At 39.8% G+C, this 16,699-nt stretch overlaps 1 protein-coding gene and 1 long non-coding RNA gene across 2 annotated transcripts in view; one reads left to right on the top strand and one right to left on the bottom strand.

Moving 5' to 3' along the window:
• LOC307186471 overlaps positions 1–11,057 on the top strand; it is a 36,441-nt gene extending 25,384 nt beyond the window's left edge. Inside the window, exon 4 of the long non-coding RNA XR_013828340.1 lies at positions 6,441–11,057. This is a non-coding gene — a long non-coding RNA (uncharacterized lncRNA). The remainder of the gene's footprint in view (positions 1–6,440) is intronic.
• COX17 (cytochrome c oxidase copper chaperone COX17) lies at positions 5,428–13,654 on the bottom strand. The gene is made up of 3 exons (XM_079921605.1): positions 13,330–13,654; positions 11,075–11,163; positions 5,428–6,124 (listed from the first exon to the last, which is right to left on the bottom strand). Exons 1-2 carry the CDS (start codon positions 13,434–13,436, stop codon positions 11,079–11,081), a joined length of 192 nt encoding a protein of 63 aa, XP_079777731.1. The 5' UTR covers positions 13,437–13,654; the 3' UTR covers positions 5,428–6,124; positions 11,075–11,078.
• Between the last annotated feature and the right edge of the window lie 3,045 nt (positions 13,655–16,699).

The raw sequence follows: 16,699 nt of genomic DNA, 5'->3' as shown, positions 1-16,699 counted from the left end.
CAGTGACAGTGATACCTGTGGGGTGGGACCTATGACAGGAATACAGTGAAAAGCTGTATCTTTGTTTTTAAACCAGGTTTGATAGAAGAAGAAAGAAAAATTGTGTGTCAAAATGGTGTGTTCTTATAAGGAAAGACACAAATATGCAGGCAGAAGCACGGTAGAAAATATTTGGGGAGAATAAAAGGAAAGACACAGAAGTCACATCATTTGTTGAGTCAGTTCTATTGAATAAACATTTACTTAGGACAAAGTATGTGTGCCAGGAACTGGGGATAGAAGATGAGGAAGACAATGAGTGAGGGAGACTGACCCAGAAAGAACTACAACCCAAAAAATACACTTATTGGGCATGTGACCAATGAGACATAAGAGGACGTGTCAGGGAGCTTCTGGAAGAAGTATACTCCCTGGTGGAGACAGTAAGGAGGCCTGCTACCTTTCATCCTGGCTTGAATACAGTTGTGTGATGATATAATGCTTGAAGCTATCACAACCATGAGATAGGAAGGGGTTCAAAGGAAGCACTGATAGGGGAGCAAAGAATACAGGAAAAACATCACAAGGGAGGATGACATTTAAGCTGGTTTAAAAAGCCAAGTAGGTGTTCCCCAGCTAGGGGAGGGCATTCCGGGAAGGGAGAACAGAATGTGAAGTCAAGTCCAGAAGTAAAACGAAAATACATGGCATATTCTGGTAACAGAGAACAGTTTGTTATCAGTGAATCAAAGGGAGCAGCAGGACACGAGGCAGGAGAGGCAGGCCAGGGCCAGATTATGAAGTCAGCCGGGTACACCATCTCTCCAAGAGTGGTCACAGACCATGGCTGGTCCGAGAGCTGTTACTGGTCCATGATGAGATATGGACAGAAACAGAGGACTTAAGACATCTTTATACAGTTTGACAGGAAACGTATTAGTCTGTGAATTGGAAAAAATTAAAGTAGTAGTAGTTTACTACTTGTAGTTTGAGAAACTACATGTAGTTTCACCACAGGTAGTTTGAGAAACATTGGGCTTGATGCTTTTAATGCTTTCCTAATATAGTTATTAAAATCGAACACAGGCATGATTCTAGGCATTGGACACATACTGCTGAGTTGATATTGGGCAGACACTACTGGTTCCTTATCCATTTCCTCTTTTTCCCCCAGTTTATGGAACTCTGATTTTGCTTGGGCGATATGTAAAGGAGGGTGGGCTTCTCTCCCAGTTGCCAGGGCCTGAAATAAGACTGGTAAAGGGACTTCCCTGGTGGCGCAATGGATAAGACGCTGAGCTCCCAATGCGGGGGGCCCGCATTTGATTCCTGGTCAGCGAAATAGATCCCACATGCATGCTGCAACTAAGAGTTCCCATGCCATAACTAAGGAGCCCACCTGCTGCAACTAAGACCCGGTACAACCAAATAAATAAATAAATATTTTTTAAAAAAACAATAAGAACTGGTATCAAAAAGACTTCCAAGTTAAAAAAAAAAAAGACTGGTCAAATCTAAGCACGATATCCCATTCCCCACAATGGCAACTAGTTTAAGAGTGGACATGTGACCAATGAGACATAAGAGGACACGGGTGTGGGAGTATCTGGGGAAAAGTATACTCCCTGATAGAGACAGTAAGGAAGCCTACTACCTTTCATCCTGGCTTGAATACAGTTGTATGATGATGTAATGTTTGAAGCCACTGTACCCATGAGATAGGATAGGCCTAAGGATGAGAAGGTTAAAGAGGAGAAAAATAGAACAAGCCTTGGTTCTTCAAAGTATCACTGAGCCATTGTCTCAAATCTGAAACTTTCAACCTTCAGACTTTATGACAGGAGATAAATTACATTTATTGCTTAAGTCTCTGTAGTTCGGTATTCTGGTACTCACAGCTGAAGGCATTCAGATTCCCATCTCCCTAAGGATCTCCGTAAGGACTACTCTTCAACCAACAGTTCTCCGAACATCTGCTGATTGTTTTATTCTATGAAAACTGAACGTCATATGACTTGTTATGTGCTACCAATAATTTTCTCTCAAAAGTCTGAGTAAACTGATAGGAATTGCTCCTCTAAACTCAATTTGACCATTCAGGATGACTTGGTTGTTAAGTGAACACGATGATTTAGTGCAAAGTTGGTTGTCTACTCAATACCCATTTACCATTTACCACTTCCTCCTTGTAACAGAATTCCAGTTTTGTTCTGATATCTCACCTACCCATGGATCCAAGGAGGAAATCCTGTTTAAGCCAGTCAGCAAAGGGCATTCTGTTGACAATTATTATTGGTCCATAAAAATACACATAACCTAATTTGGTTCAATCAGACCAAAAAAAAGGGGGGTGGGTGTGGGGACTTCATGCCTTAGGAATGATTTCTCTTTCCTCTGCTGCACTTGAACAAGAAAGTACATTATTAGCTTCATTAGTCCTAGGAGAGAGCTCTGAGATGAAAATAACTTGAGTCTTGGATGGCACCACAGAGCCTTGATATCACTGCATCTAGAGCTTGCCCTAACCCTGGACTGCCAGTTATGTGTTTCCCTTGATGAGGATTTTGTATTACTTAGCTGTCGAAAGCACCATAATTAACACAGATAGAACTACCATCTAGCAGTTTATAATAGCTAAAGAAAGAAACACTGGGTATAGTCACACATGCACTCTTTTAAGGCAAATATTTATCATAGCACTGAATATTCAACTTTATATTTTTTAGCTTATATACATATATCCACCAGAATATAAGCTCTTTGAGAGCAGGCCATGTCTTACTAATCTTTGTTCACTACTTAGCACATAGTTGGCATTTAGTATGTCCTCAGTAAATGTTGAGTCAAGCAGCCTCTATTCTTGAGGACAGGGGCTATGTCTGATTCACACATAAATACTCAACACTTAGGGCAGTTCTTTGCACATAATAAGCCTTCACTAAATATGTACTGAGTGAATAAATGAATTTACAACTATGAATATATGATGTTTATATTAGACACCTGGTACAGGAAAGAACACTGGGCTTTTGGGCTTGAACTCTAATGACCAAGACTCACATCCCAGGTCACCAGATATTTAACCAGAGCAACTTCCTTAACCTGAGTGCCTGTACTCACCTGTAAAATGGGGATTATAGTTTCTCCATCACCCTCACATCAGACCTGCAGAAGGTATAGTTAACCTAATGGAGACCTTGCTTAGGGACATGGTCCTGTTCTTATCAACCTTCAAGGCAAATGTTTCACGTTAGACGAAGGGAACCAATTATAGAGGATAGTGTGAATGTATCTGTATTGAGATTTTGGGATGTATTGTGAATAGCAGGGGCTTAGCAAAGAGGTATGTGGTGGTCAGAATGTGGTGATCACCTATTTGGAAGCTAAGTTCTTCATTTTTCAAATTATTGTGGTGACATCTATTACTGATAGTATCAAAATGCTGCACATGATTTCTGGGAAGGCTTAAGCACTAGGGAATGGTAGGCAGAGGGTCTTGTGAGATGTACTTTTAACTATGGCAGATGTCAAGAAGGGTGTGTTAATTCTTTACAAATCAGGTGAGCGTATCAAACTGGCAAAGGCTGAAAAAAATTAACCTTGCTAAGAGCTTAGGGAAACAGGCACCCACAGGTACTAAGGTATTATAAATGGGCACCCCCTTTCTAGACATCAGTCAGGCAGTACTCATTCAAAGCTTTGAAAACTCTGGCCCATCCTTAGTTAAATGATTAGTAAAGATACTTGTAAAGACTTTCCTATGGAAACTTCCATCGCCGTATTATAATGGAGTAGCAAAAAAATAAAAATAAAAAGTGAACATACATGCAGAAAGAGATAAATGGCAAGAAGGTCACCAAAAAGTGGCCCTATTGTAGACTGGTGGGATTTCAGGTGACTTCTTTCTTTCTTCCTTACATGTTTCCATAAAACCAGCCAGCAAAACAATGTATTTTAAAATCAGAAATAATTTAGGTATCTGTTATGTATCCTGTTCAATTCTGAGACCCAATTCCTAGAAGGGTATCTGACACACAGCAGGCATTCTATAAAACATTTGATTGTTGAATGTATGTAGATAGGGAATTGGTAAGCCATACAGTAGATTTATACATAGCTACTACAACTCATATTGTAGAACTGAACTCACAGGTGGTAAAATATATTAAGGGGAGAAGGTAATTAATATTGTGATTGCATTAAAAATATGTAGTATAGAAAAATGATCTAATTTTTTGTTTTAGAAAAATGTATAAGAAAAGTTTGGAACAGCAAAAATTAACATTGGGAGATGATACGGTTAGGGATTTTTTTTTTTTCCTTTTGTAGTCCCAGGACATATTCAAGCAGAATCTGGATAGCCATCTGCCAAGGATCTGTATTGGGTGGGAAGTTGGTTCACATCATCTGCCTTAGGAGTCCAAGATTCTATTCTTCACCCTAAAAGAATGCTCTGAAAACTATAAAGTGCTTACTATCAATAAAATAAAAACTCTACATCCAAACAAATATTAACGTGAAAAATACAAATACAAAGAATTAGAGAATGTTAGTAACACTGAATGTTACCGTGCCAAATGCTTTATGTACACCATTTCAATGTGTAAGCACAATCTTGTAACTTAGGTATTGCTGCTCTGTTTTCTTTCAGATGAGAAAAACAGACACCAACAGTTGACTTGCTTGAGGTCACATAGCCAGCTGTTGAACTTAAGTCTGTCACTTTGAAGCCATGCTCTTAATTAACTAGGAAGGAATCTTAGGGAACATTTTAGTTCAGCTCTTTTGTAAGAGGCAATTTTCCAATCGTGATACATGAACCCTACATATTCACTTATTTATGCTTCTCAGTGTCTTTTATTGTTGAGATCTAAAACTCCATTTACTTGGACAGAATATGACCAATTGTCTCATTACCTCATAAGCAGCTAATAGGACCACAGGGCTTGTATTACAAGATTTGTTTATACCACAGTCATCCCTCAGGATCCTGGGCGATTGGTTCCAGGACCCCTGTGGATACTGAAATCTGCATTTGCTCAAGTCCCTTATATATTGATAAAATGGTGGTGTTTTTCTATATAACTTAAGCATATCCTCCTATATACTTTAAATCATCTCCTGATCACTTACAATACATAAAATGTAAATGTTATGCAAATACTTGTAAATACAATGTAAACAGCTGTAAACACTATGTAAATAGTTGAAAAAGCAGCAAACTCAAGTCTTACTGGAATTCACCCACCCCCACCCCCCAATATTTTTGATCTAAGGTTGGTTGAATCCACAGATGAGGAACCCACAGGTATTCTTTTTTTTTTTAATGTCTTTATTGGAGTATAATTGCTTTACCATGGTGTGTTAGTTTCTGCTTTATAACAAAGTGAATCAGCTATACATATACATATATCCCCATATCTCCTCGCTCTTGCGTCTCCCTCCCACCCTATCCCACCCCTCTAGGTGGTCACAAAGCACCAAGCTGATCTCCCTGTGCTATGCGGCTGCTTCCCACTAGCTATCTATTTTGGTAGTATATATAAGTCCACGCCACTCTCACTTTGTCCCAGCTTACCCTTCCCCCTCCCCGTGTCCCCAAGTCCATTCTCTACATCTACATCTTTATTCCCATCCTGTCCCTAGGTTCTTCATAAACTTTTTTTTTTTAAGATTCCATATATGTTAGCATACGGTATTTATTTTTCTCTTTCTGACTTACTTCATTCTGTATGACAGTCTCTAGGTCCATCTACCTCACTACAAATAACTTAATTTAGTTTCTTTTTATGGCTGAGTAATATTCCATTGTATATATGTGCCACATCTTCTTTATCCATTCATCTGTCGGTGGACACTTAGGCTGCTTCCATGTCCTGGCTATTGTAAATAGAACTGCAATGAACATTGTGGTACATAACTCTTTTTGAATTATGGCCACAGGTATTCTTTAAGAAAAATAAATACATAAACGCCATGTGAGGAACACAAAAAGAAACACACCTGAAGACTTTTGACCAGGGATATTCTCTTTTTTTTAATAAGTTATAAATACTTTTAAATTTATCAATGTTCATCAAAGAGCTCCCAAAGTTATTAAATCTTCTTCATTTTTCAGGAATTATTAATTCCCAGAGCAGACCACCTGCAGAAAAAGATGTATTTTAGAAAGTCAGGTTTCAAGCATCATGTCAGACCTATGAAGTCAGGGAATTAAGATGCTAGAAATGAATGCCTCAGCTGAGGACTATTAACTAACTGCCACAATTATTCTAAACCAGCCATGAAATAAAAGATCCACATTTTAAAATTCTAGTTCTGTTTAAATAAAAACATCACGGAAACTGTTCAATCCATTACAAAGTTTAACCTTTAAAGGCTTTGTTGAAGTAAAAACTATACATTTATTTATTTTCTCAAAAACATCTTCCACAAAAGACTAAGGGAGTTTACTTTTGCAGATACTAAAGAGAAGAGACCTGTAGCCTCCTCCGTTCTAACTCAAGTGTTTGGCAAAGATCCATGAAGTGGAAGGCAGAAGGTCAGCTCTGTACACAAGCATCTCCTGTGGAAAGTTACTCAATCCCAAGGGCAAAGTAAGGGTAACACTTCTGAAATGAATTTGGAAAGATCAAAAAGGGAGAGCAGCAGAGGATGGGGTTGCTGGTGTACCAGGCTTCTCTCCAGACAGCTGGCAGCCACGCCACCCCCACCCCCATCCCCCATCCCAGAAGACAGGAACAATGCTATAAAGGTAACTGAGTAATTTGGGCTAGCCAACTCTTCAAGTCTAATTCAAGCGCTTCCCTCACCTAGCTATTCCCTGCATTTGGTTTAGAAAAGAAGATAAGCCTTAACAACAATATAAATATATAAACTCTCTCTTTTCTAAGGCTCAAAGGAAGAATACACTTAAAGATAAGCAAAAATGAAGCCACTCAACATTTCAAGAGGTAGCAGTCTATATAGCATTGCTACCGCTTTTGTTACCGGCTACTATACATCAGGAGGGGCTACCCACTGAAAGCCTCTGGGTACAAAGTCCTTGACAGAAGAGACCCTGTGTCTTCTCATCTTGGCATTTTCTAGAGTTCTAAACAATAGATATCTATTGAATGAATAAATGTTCAAATAGCAGAAATGACCCTTTTTCTTGACTCTCAGGATCATATTTTCATACATCATCAGTTGTCTCTCTGTGCGTTTTGTGTGTGTGAACTATTAAGTTCTGTTAAGCTTAATAAATACTGAGTATCACCACCACTCAGTGCTGGTCCTTTAATTTCTTTCAATGATTTTAGCCCCCGAGCTGGATTCTCTAGGTTCCTCCTGGCTCCTAAAGGCAGAAAGATACCAGCAGCCATTTCCTCTTTACATTTCTAAGCAGGTTTTAGGTTCCTCTAGTTTCTCTTTCAGTAAAAGAAGCAGTCAAAAGATAGAAGTGACTAGAATCACCACCATCACACCTTGTTATTCCTTACGAGTAATTTTCAAGTCTCTGCCTTTGCTGCTATTAAATCTTTAGACAATTTATATTTATTTATACCATCCCTACTACATCTTCAGCTTAAGCCAGTGGTTCTAAAGAGGGGGACACTTGAAAGTTATCTAGGAGCTTCTGAGTCAACCGGTACAGTTCAGGGCTCAGGCTTGTGAATTTTGGAAAACATTCCTCGGGTGATTATAAAGGTACACTTGCTTTCATACTAAGTCCAATTTACTGGATTCAAGGTACAATTAAGATCTATCTTATTTAGAAAATAACATTAAAATCTACAAAGGTTTTTGAATTAAGGAAGTTTCATGATCATTACTGGGAAGATCTAAGATTGCAAAATATTTTTCCTTTGAAGCTATCCTCGGAAAAATGTGGTCTAATAGTCTAAGAGATACCAATTTAGTTAAGTTTATCTTATAACAGTGCAGACAGTAGCACTGGATTTTACCCTACAGTCACTGACCTGGTTTCTGAGTTATATACACCTATGCATTTCAACAACAGGTCTTTGTAATTAGCATTCAAAATAAAGTTTTAGGATTGAAGTTCAAGACTATGTGTAATCCTAAAAATGAATATGTTGGAATAAAATCTCATTAAGTGCAAGGAGTGAAGTATAAAGTGCTTGAGATTTGGAGAGTAAAAAAGACCTAGATTCTAGTTTGAATGCCACCACCTATCCACTCTTAACTTGAGAGTCTTTTTTTGACTTCACTGTCCTTCCATTTCCCCATGGGGGCCAGGGAAATAGGACACCTGGGACCAATGTAGATCCAACCACATGTTCTTCCTCCAAAAGTAGTATTATGCTGAAAATTTTAAAATGATTATTCAATTCTTGGAAAGGCCCTATGTGGATTCAGATTCTTCTTTTTGTAACCAGGATTCAAAAATAATCAGGACATCTATTAAACAGACCTCAGTAGAATGTCTGCTATCCATGACTCCCAAGATATGGCTTCTGTTCTGGTTTCTCTTTGACAGTTTACAAAGCGTATTCACACATATATCATTTAATCATCATAATGACTCTAATGAAGTAGTTTGGTCAGGTACTGTTCTCTCTCCTTTACACATGAGAAAACTAAGATTCAGAAAGTTAAGGACTTGCCCAAGATCGTACAATCAGTTAAACATCAGGTCTTCTAAGTCCAAAGCTCTTGCATTTTCTTTTATACACAAATGAAGTACACAGGAATCACTCTTACTCTCTGTCCCAATAACATAGAAAACCATGATATCTTCTGGTCCTCGTGAATATATGCTAGTTATAGCAATAATTGTATCACCTGTGAGGTCCACATGAAGTCCAAGAGACTTCTGATGCTCCTAAAAATTAGCATTTTTAAAAATCACCCTTTTTGTCAAGGCAGGCTTAACCCTAAGCAACAGCTAACAAAACTGACTAGGAAGAAAGTTAGATTAGGAACAAGGAAATCATGTACAAATGTTGAGATTTCATGTCTTTGAAATAATCAATAGTTAAACTTTTTAAGAACAGCTCCCCACAACCATATTTACTTATTTTACAAAATGATTCACCATGGGATTTCTTTAAATAACCATCTAATCTTAAAGGCACTTAAGTATATCTTGTATACACAGATATCATACCATGTGTAAAATCACAAAATATATTATGGTTCTCTTTTTATAAATGAAAAAAGTGAAATCCAGACAGGATTAATGTCTTGATGAATATAGATGTAGCTAAAGTGAAACACATGCTAAGCTAGAGAACAGGAGAAGCAAAGTTAAGCCTCAGGACTTCCAGCCTAGACTGTTTTCCACTACACAGTGATACTTCTTATCAGCTGGGGACAGGTTCCTTATCCCTCCTTTTTCACAGCTCAGTGAGGAAGACTGGCCACATGTAAAATTCCAAAGAGGCAGGAAAGAGGTGAAAGGGAAAGAAGCCAGGCTCTCTATTACTCCTACATTGGTATGTAGCTTTCGCATTATCTCTCAGCTATTATTATAAGTGGTGGTGTGGTGTGGATCTTACAGGGGAGTAATAGCACCAAGCAGAGGGAGCCTCTGGAGACAGACGTTCCAGTTCTGACCCTGCCTATAAGAAGTCACTTCAGAGCTTCCCTGGTGGCGCAGTGGTTGAGAGTCTGCCTGCCGATGCAGGGGACACGGGTTCGTGCCCCGGTCCGGGAAGGTCCCACATGCCGCGGAGCGGCTGGGCCCGTGAGCCATGGCCACTGAGCCTGCGCGTCCAGAGCCTGTGCTCCGCAACGGGAGAGGCCACAACAGTGAGAGGCCCACGTACCGCAAAAAAAAAAAAAAAAAGAAGAAGTCACTTCATATCTATAGGCCTTAGTTTCCTCATTTATTGATTTAACACTCCTCTATTGAGCACCTACTATGTGCCAGGCACTGTTACTGGTCCTGGAGGTATGCCAGTGAGTAAACAGAAACCTTCTGTCTCAGAACTTACATTCTAATTGAAGTAAAGCAATTCGGATGATAAATAAATACAAAATATGCAGGCAATGGTGTAGCCTAGCCACTAGCCATATGTGGCTATTAAAATAAAAAAACAAACATACAAAAAATTTAGTTCCTCAGCTTTACTAGCCACATTTCAAGGGCTCCACAGCCACATATGGCTAGTGGCTACCATATTGTAGAGTGCAGGCACAGAACGTTTCATTATCACAGAAAGTTCTACTGGACAGTGCCAGGATAGAGTGGGGATAGATGGGGAACGGATGCTATTTTAGATGGAATGTTGAGGGAAAGCCTCTCCAATTAGGAGGCTTGAAAACAGATCTGAAAAGAGATCTGAAGTGAGGGAGAAAACATCTGAAAAGAGATCTGAAATGAGGGAATAAGTCAAGTTGCTATCTGAAGGAAGAGGTTCCAAATAAAAGGAGATAATTTATTTGTGGTATTGTATACACATCACTTAAGGTCCCTTTCAGCATTAAAATTTGAATTCAAAGTTCTTCAAACAATGGTCTGAGGTTTTAGTTTTATTAGAATAAAGCATGGTACAAAAGAAACTGCAACAATTCCATTTCTGTTTTGCAGAAAGCAATGCTTCCATGTGCTGCCTACTCCGTATTTAAAAACACTTCCTAAAAACTCACAAGATTAGAAACAAAAAGTAGAGAACATTTCCCTTTTAAGTCAGACAACTGAATATTTTGAACTTCCTAAGTCGTGATTCCTCTGTCTCTAACATAACTCTAAAGGCTTTGCCAAGCCCTTTCTTGAAAGCTTAATTCTCCCCTTCCCAAATCCACCAAACACCTCTAATTTTTTTTTTTTTTCCGTCTGCACCATGCATCATGCAGGATCCCTACCAACCAGAGATCAAATCCAGGTCCCCTGCAGTGGAAGCGTGGAATCTTAACCACCAGACAGCCAGGGAAGTCCCACCCCTCTTAATTTATTAGCATCATTTATTCCGTACACTAGAAACTGAGACGTTATCTTTCCAGTGATACTTAGGCATGTTAGGTTAACCAGGTGAACTACCTTTCAGACAGAATGCTGCCCAATGATCACTAAATCTGTAAAGCAATACACAAATTTGAAGCAGTCAGCCTATGTATTACCTTCCCAATAAGAGAGTAGCATGCTCACCATTTCATATCTTAAATCCCAGGGCTCTCATGCATTCCTTGTGGGCCTCAATTAGGGGTCCACAGTTCTCTTCTCCTTTCTCAATGATGCTATAAAACAAAATGTACTTGTTATCTAACAAAGTAGGCACTAAGCACATTAGTGGTAAAAAAGCATGCAAGACAGTGATGGGGAGCGAGGCCAAACACGGATCTCACTGAATACAACTGGAGTTTTAAAAAATGCTATTATACCAAATGGCTTTGTTTTATTGGCTCCTGTGATACCTCCTTGCCCATGAAAATGTCCCACAGATAACTAGTTTTGGGGGGGGCACGGAGGAATCTGATTAGAAGAAATAATTATGCATATTAAATATTGCCTCTAGACAATATCCAAGGAATAATACCGCTCTATAATGAAATAAACTGAATAAAAAGTTAATGTTAAATGGACAGAAAGAAGAGCTTTATTTTTTGCCTATCGCAGAGGAATTAAATTTTGATTCTGCTCTACATTCAAATACACCTAAGTAAATCTACTTCTAACCACAAGACACCCAACACAAAGAGCAAAAAACATTTGGCTGCCAAGAGCAGCCTGATGAGCCCCACTCATGATGATCAAAGAACTTTTTACTTATAAAATTCACAAAGGAAAGACTAGGACCACACAGCTTTATTTCTAAGGGCCTGAAAATGTAATTTTAGCACAGAATCAAGTTAAGCCAAATTCAACTACAAAAAAAAATTGACTCCTGACTCTAGATATTTTGGGAGAAGCCATAGTGGTCAGAGATAACTGATGCAGAAGTAATTTAAAGAAAGGTAGGTTCTCCTTCCTTCTAAATCCTACATATCCTTCAATAACTTTAAGGGCCGTCTGCTTGGGATAGCAAGCTCCTTGTGAAACTAATAGCTAGCCATCCCTGATCGTTTACTGAATGCTGTAAATACTGTGCTAGGCACTTGATGTGGCTTATAGCACAGTAATCCTGGAGGCAGATACTTTTATTAGGCCCATTTTACAGATATGAGGCAGATATGTTAAAAAATTTGCTCAAGGTCACAAAGCTGGTTTGGTGGACCAGAATTCAAACCCTGACACTGGATCCCAGACTCTTAATCATGATAAAATAATATCTGAAAGTTCAATAAGTACTTAAAGTGTGTAAGTATTGTTACCGATCATAGTAGTCTTTCAATTCTCCCTTCACAGTATTATTTGCAAAGTACTGAGTATTAATAAAAAGCACTGAGCTACTACAACTTTATTCCCCCTCTATGCCACTTATGATCTCTTTACTTTCTATGTGAGGACAAAAAGGGGCTGGAGGGAGAGGTGTACATTCACGTTATCTGAAGATTTCTTCTGAGATTTGTTCCACAATAGAGGCTGTATACCAGCGGTCCCCAACATTTTTGGCACCAGGGACCAGTTTTGTGGAAGACAGTTTTTCCACAGGGTTGGGGCGGGGGGAGATAGGTGTTAGTTCAAGCTGTAATGTGAGTGATAGGGGAATGATTCAGGCTGTAATGAGAGCAATGGGGAGCTGGGGAGCGGCAGATGAAGCTTCACTCGCAGCTCATGGCCTGTAGCTCATGGCCCGTAGCTCATGCCTCGCTGTGCAGCCCGGTTGGGGGCCCTTGCTGTATACAATAGCTGTATACAATAAGAACAAACAAAACCTTTTGCGGGTTAATGGTACTGTAGATGTACTATTCTCAACACTATAATGTCATCTATGTCATAGCCTGGTTGATTTTTAAATCATCTAAAAGGGGTGGGGTTAAGGGGATCTTCCCTACTGTTAAGAAACGTACCCTGTCCTGTGTCCTACTATGTCTAAATTTTGGGAGAAATTACCAGAAAACTTACTCTTTGATACTGCCAAACCTGGTACAGCAATCATTAACTTTAATGCTCCATTAACTTTAAGCTCCTTTAAATCAAGCAGCATCTTTACCCGTTTCTACGTCTTCGGACCTAAGGCAGTGCTTGACCTATAACAGATGCTGAGAAACCCTTTGCAGTAAAGAATGAACGGACGAAGCGAGCCCAGGTCAATCCGCTCTCTCTCCAATCCCCTCATGTTTCCCCAGACTGAGCTATAGGATCAGTCTGCAGACAGCTGACTGCGAACCCTACAGGGCTCTACAACCCTCAAGAGCGCCGCACGACAAAGCGAGGGCCACGACCAGCTCCACGCGGCGCAGAGGCGCCCGAACGCAGCGCGCGAAGCCTGCCGGCCGCCCCCTCCCTGACTGCGCACTGACCACGCATCGCGCGCCTTCTTGGTCTCCGGGCAGGCGCAACAGGGCTTCAGAGGCTTCTTCTCCTGCGACTCAGATGGGGCAGGGCTTGCGGCCGCCAGACCCGGCATTTTTCGCGCCAAAAGCAGCAACTAGTACAGACGCCCTAAACTCTTCAGCCTCCGCAAACGCCGCCGATTAGCCCGCAATCACTTCCGGCAGTCGCTGTGAAAAGAACAGGAAGTCCTACCTCCCTCTGACAATTGGGGGTGAGGGGAAGGAGAAGGGATTAAAAGGGAAAAAAAGGCGCGTGCGCAGAAGAGGCAAAATAAAGCCATTAACGCGAGAGCGCCTCTTCGGCGCAGGCGCAGAGAGGCGAGATGAAAGTGCTGAGTTTGTAAATCGACTTGGGGAGGACCCACAAAGGATGAAAGTAGTAAGGCTGCTCAGAGATATCTCAACCCTACACCCACCACGAATGTCGAAAACCGAAGCCTGAAAAGGTGAAATGACTTGTCCAAGCCAAACAAGAGAAACCACTAGCGAAAGCCAGTTCCTCTTGAATATCAGATTAGTTCCCAGTATTTTACGCTCAACATTCTCTGCCTTTTTATTGTCCTCTCCACCCCCCTTCAGTTTGAACAATCCAATTCACAAGTTTTGAAGAAAAAAAAAATTCCTCTGCTACTCATACCTCACCCCACACGCTTTAAATCCTCAGCTAGTTGGTATTCATAGCTCCCTCTCCAACTGATTTGATTTCAGTATGAATTGTCCAGTCACAAGGCAAATATACCAGTTAGAAAAATGCTTTTTCCTCGTCATTTCTCAAATTCAGTTAACACCTATCTACCTAAGTAGATAAGTAAACTGGTGCCTACGTTATTTGCAATATAATGCCCATAACCATTGCGGTTTTTTTCTGCAGAGAATTGTTGGAGAAAGAATGAACTTATTTTTTAAAGCAGGACTTCCGGGCGTTCGTAAAACAGCTGCCTAGGGATAGATATTTTGGGTAATAAAACTTTCAGTATCACCTAACCGAGATTTGTCTCTGTATTTCAGAGATTTAGCTCAGGGAATCCTGAGGTGTGTCTGTGAACTGGTGCCACGTAGGAGTAACTTCTATGTGTGTATTTTCGAAGATACTAAGACCATCCCCATTTCGTCATCTAAAAACTACTAATTAGCATGAATTTTACTTCATTCTGCATTGATATGTTTAATAATACAACATCCTGCCCTTACATTCTCCTGAAGTCACCCTTAACCACTATTCTTTCAACCAGCTGTTCACTTATCTTGCTACTCAGAGTGCTTCTTGAACTGGCAACATCGATATCGCTTGGAAATGTAGTATACTATAAACACAGTTCAACAAATCAATGGGGAAAAGAAAATAAACTGGAAAAAATTAAATTCCACATCTAGATGTGAAAGGACAAACTAAGAAATTAATAGAAGATACTAGAGGAGATTATCTTTATACCAAAGGGTGCGGAACAACCGGTTAGACGACATTTCAAAAGAACAAATTTTAAGTAAAAAAACTGATGAAGTTAATTACATGAAAATAAAGGTTTGAGGATTTACAAAGGACATGCTAAATTATTTAAACTGTTACCCATACCTGCCCCTAAGAGCTAAAGGATCCTTACCTTGATTTATCTCTTTGCTTATTTCAAAGCACCTGATATTTGTCAAAGATGTTTTACAGCTGTGCTTCCAGGAACGTGCAGTGGTCAACCAACCTGAACCGGCTCTGACTTCACCACAGAAATGTTTCTGCGCAGGTGAAACCTGGCAGTGTCCAAAAGTTACCTTTGCTTCATTACTATGCTAAAATCTCCACCCAGGGGGGAAACTTGCACTTTGCTAGACACAATCCATGCAGTGTGCAAAGAAGTGTGGAAGACTGCACGTGCCCCAGTTGCCCCTGAAAATCTCCTCCCATTTCCTAGAGGCTTGATTATGTCCCTGCCTCCTAACCACTTAAAATTCTTTTACTCCTCTCCCCCGGGGGAGAAGGTATATTTAGAGCACAAGCTCTCCACCATTCCTTGATCAATGAATAAAGTTTCTGCTCTGCTATGCCAAACCCGGGTTCATTTGATTTGCGTTTGCAACTCCAGGCAAAGGACTGAGGGGTCACCGACCTGTTGGGGATCTGTAACAAAATAAGGACTGTAACAAATCTGTAACAAAATAAGCGCCACATTAGACTGACGTGGCGCTAATGCCATGGCGACCTACATAAGCAAACCAAAATTTAAGCCTATAAATGCCTCAAGGTTAAAAAATCAAAATGCTGAAGGCAACCAATCACAAGCAGCTAACTAGGCTTTAAGCTGTAGCCAGTCAACAATTTCCTTACTTTTCTTCCACCTTTTTTCTATAAAAGCCTCTCCCAGAGCTCCTGTTGGTGAAGCTTTCCTAACCACTTCTGGTTTGGTGCTTCCTGATTGGAATCAATTTTTCCTCAATTAAACTCTTAAAAATTTTAATATGCCTCAGTGTCTTTTAACAGACACTGTAGACAAAGTTAACAAATAGATGACGAACTGGTAAAAGATATTTGAAATATCTAGATCCAACATGGGATTAATGTCTAGAATACTTATGGAACTTAGTAACAATAAGAGAACAGCAACCTCAATAGAAAAATGGAGAAGAGATATGAACAGACAATATATAGAAGCAAAAATACTCAAGCAAATTTTTTTGTTTGTTTCTCTGCCTATTTAACACTGGAGAATATGTAGAATATGTAGAAGAGAAAATCCAAGGTCAGCACTCACAAAAAGGGCTGTTCCAAGAGTACTAATCATAAAAATGGAAAATAAAACAACAATGAGGTATCACTTTACACCCATTAGACTGAAATTAGATTAGTACTTGGATAATGCCAAGTACTGATGAGTATGCAGGAATCCTTGGGAATGGAGACTGGTCCTGCCATTTTGGAAGGCAGTTAGGCAGTGTCCAGTTAATTTAAGAATAGGTGCATATCCTATGACTCAGCAGTTCTATTCCTGGATCTATATTCCAAAGAACTTCCCAGCAAGTCCTTAAGGGAACATGTTATGGGGATCATTGTCACAGCATATTTATGTAGCAGGGAACTGGAGGCAATCTGGGCATTCATCACTGGGGAGGTAGATAGGGAAATGTGGAGTACAGGGTCCGAACTAGAAGAAATTGACAACGTACCCACATAGTAAAATGCACACATTTTAAAAATAGCATGGGTAGTGGAAAAAAGTCAGAAAGAGAATAGATACATAGTCCAGTACTATTTGCATATATTTAAAGAAGGTGTGCAAAAACAAAAATACGTGTATGAACACATGTGTGAAATGATTTGCTTATTTAAACAGAATGGTTGCCTATAAGG

Source organism: Stenella coeruleoalba, assembly GCF_951394435.1.
Source record: "Stenella coeruleoalba genome assembly, chromosome: 5".
Lineage (NCBI taxonomy): Eukaryota > Metazoa > Chordata > Mammalia > Artiodactyla > Delphinidae > Stenella > Stenella coeruleoalba.
Note: the sequence above shows the minus strand (reverse complement) of the source record. Positions and strands in the feature narration are given on the sequence as shown.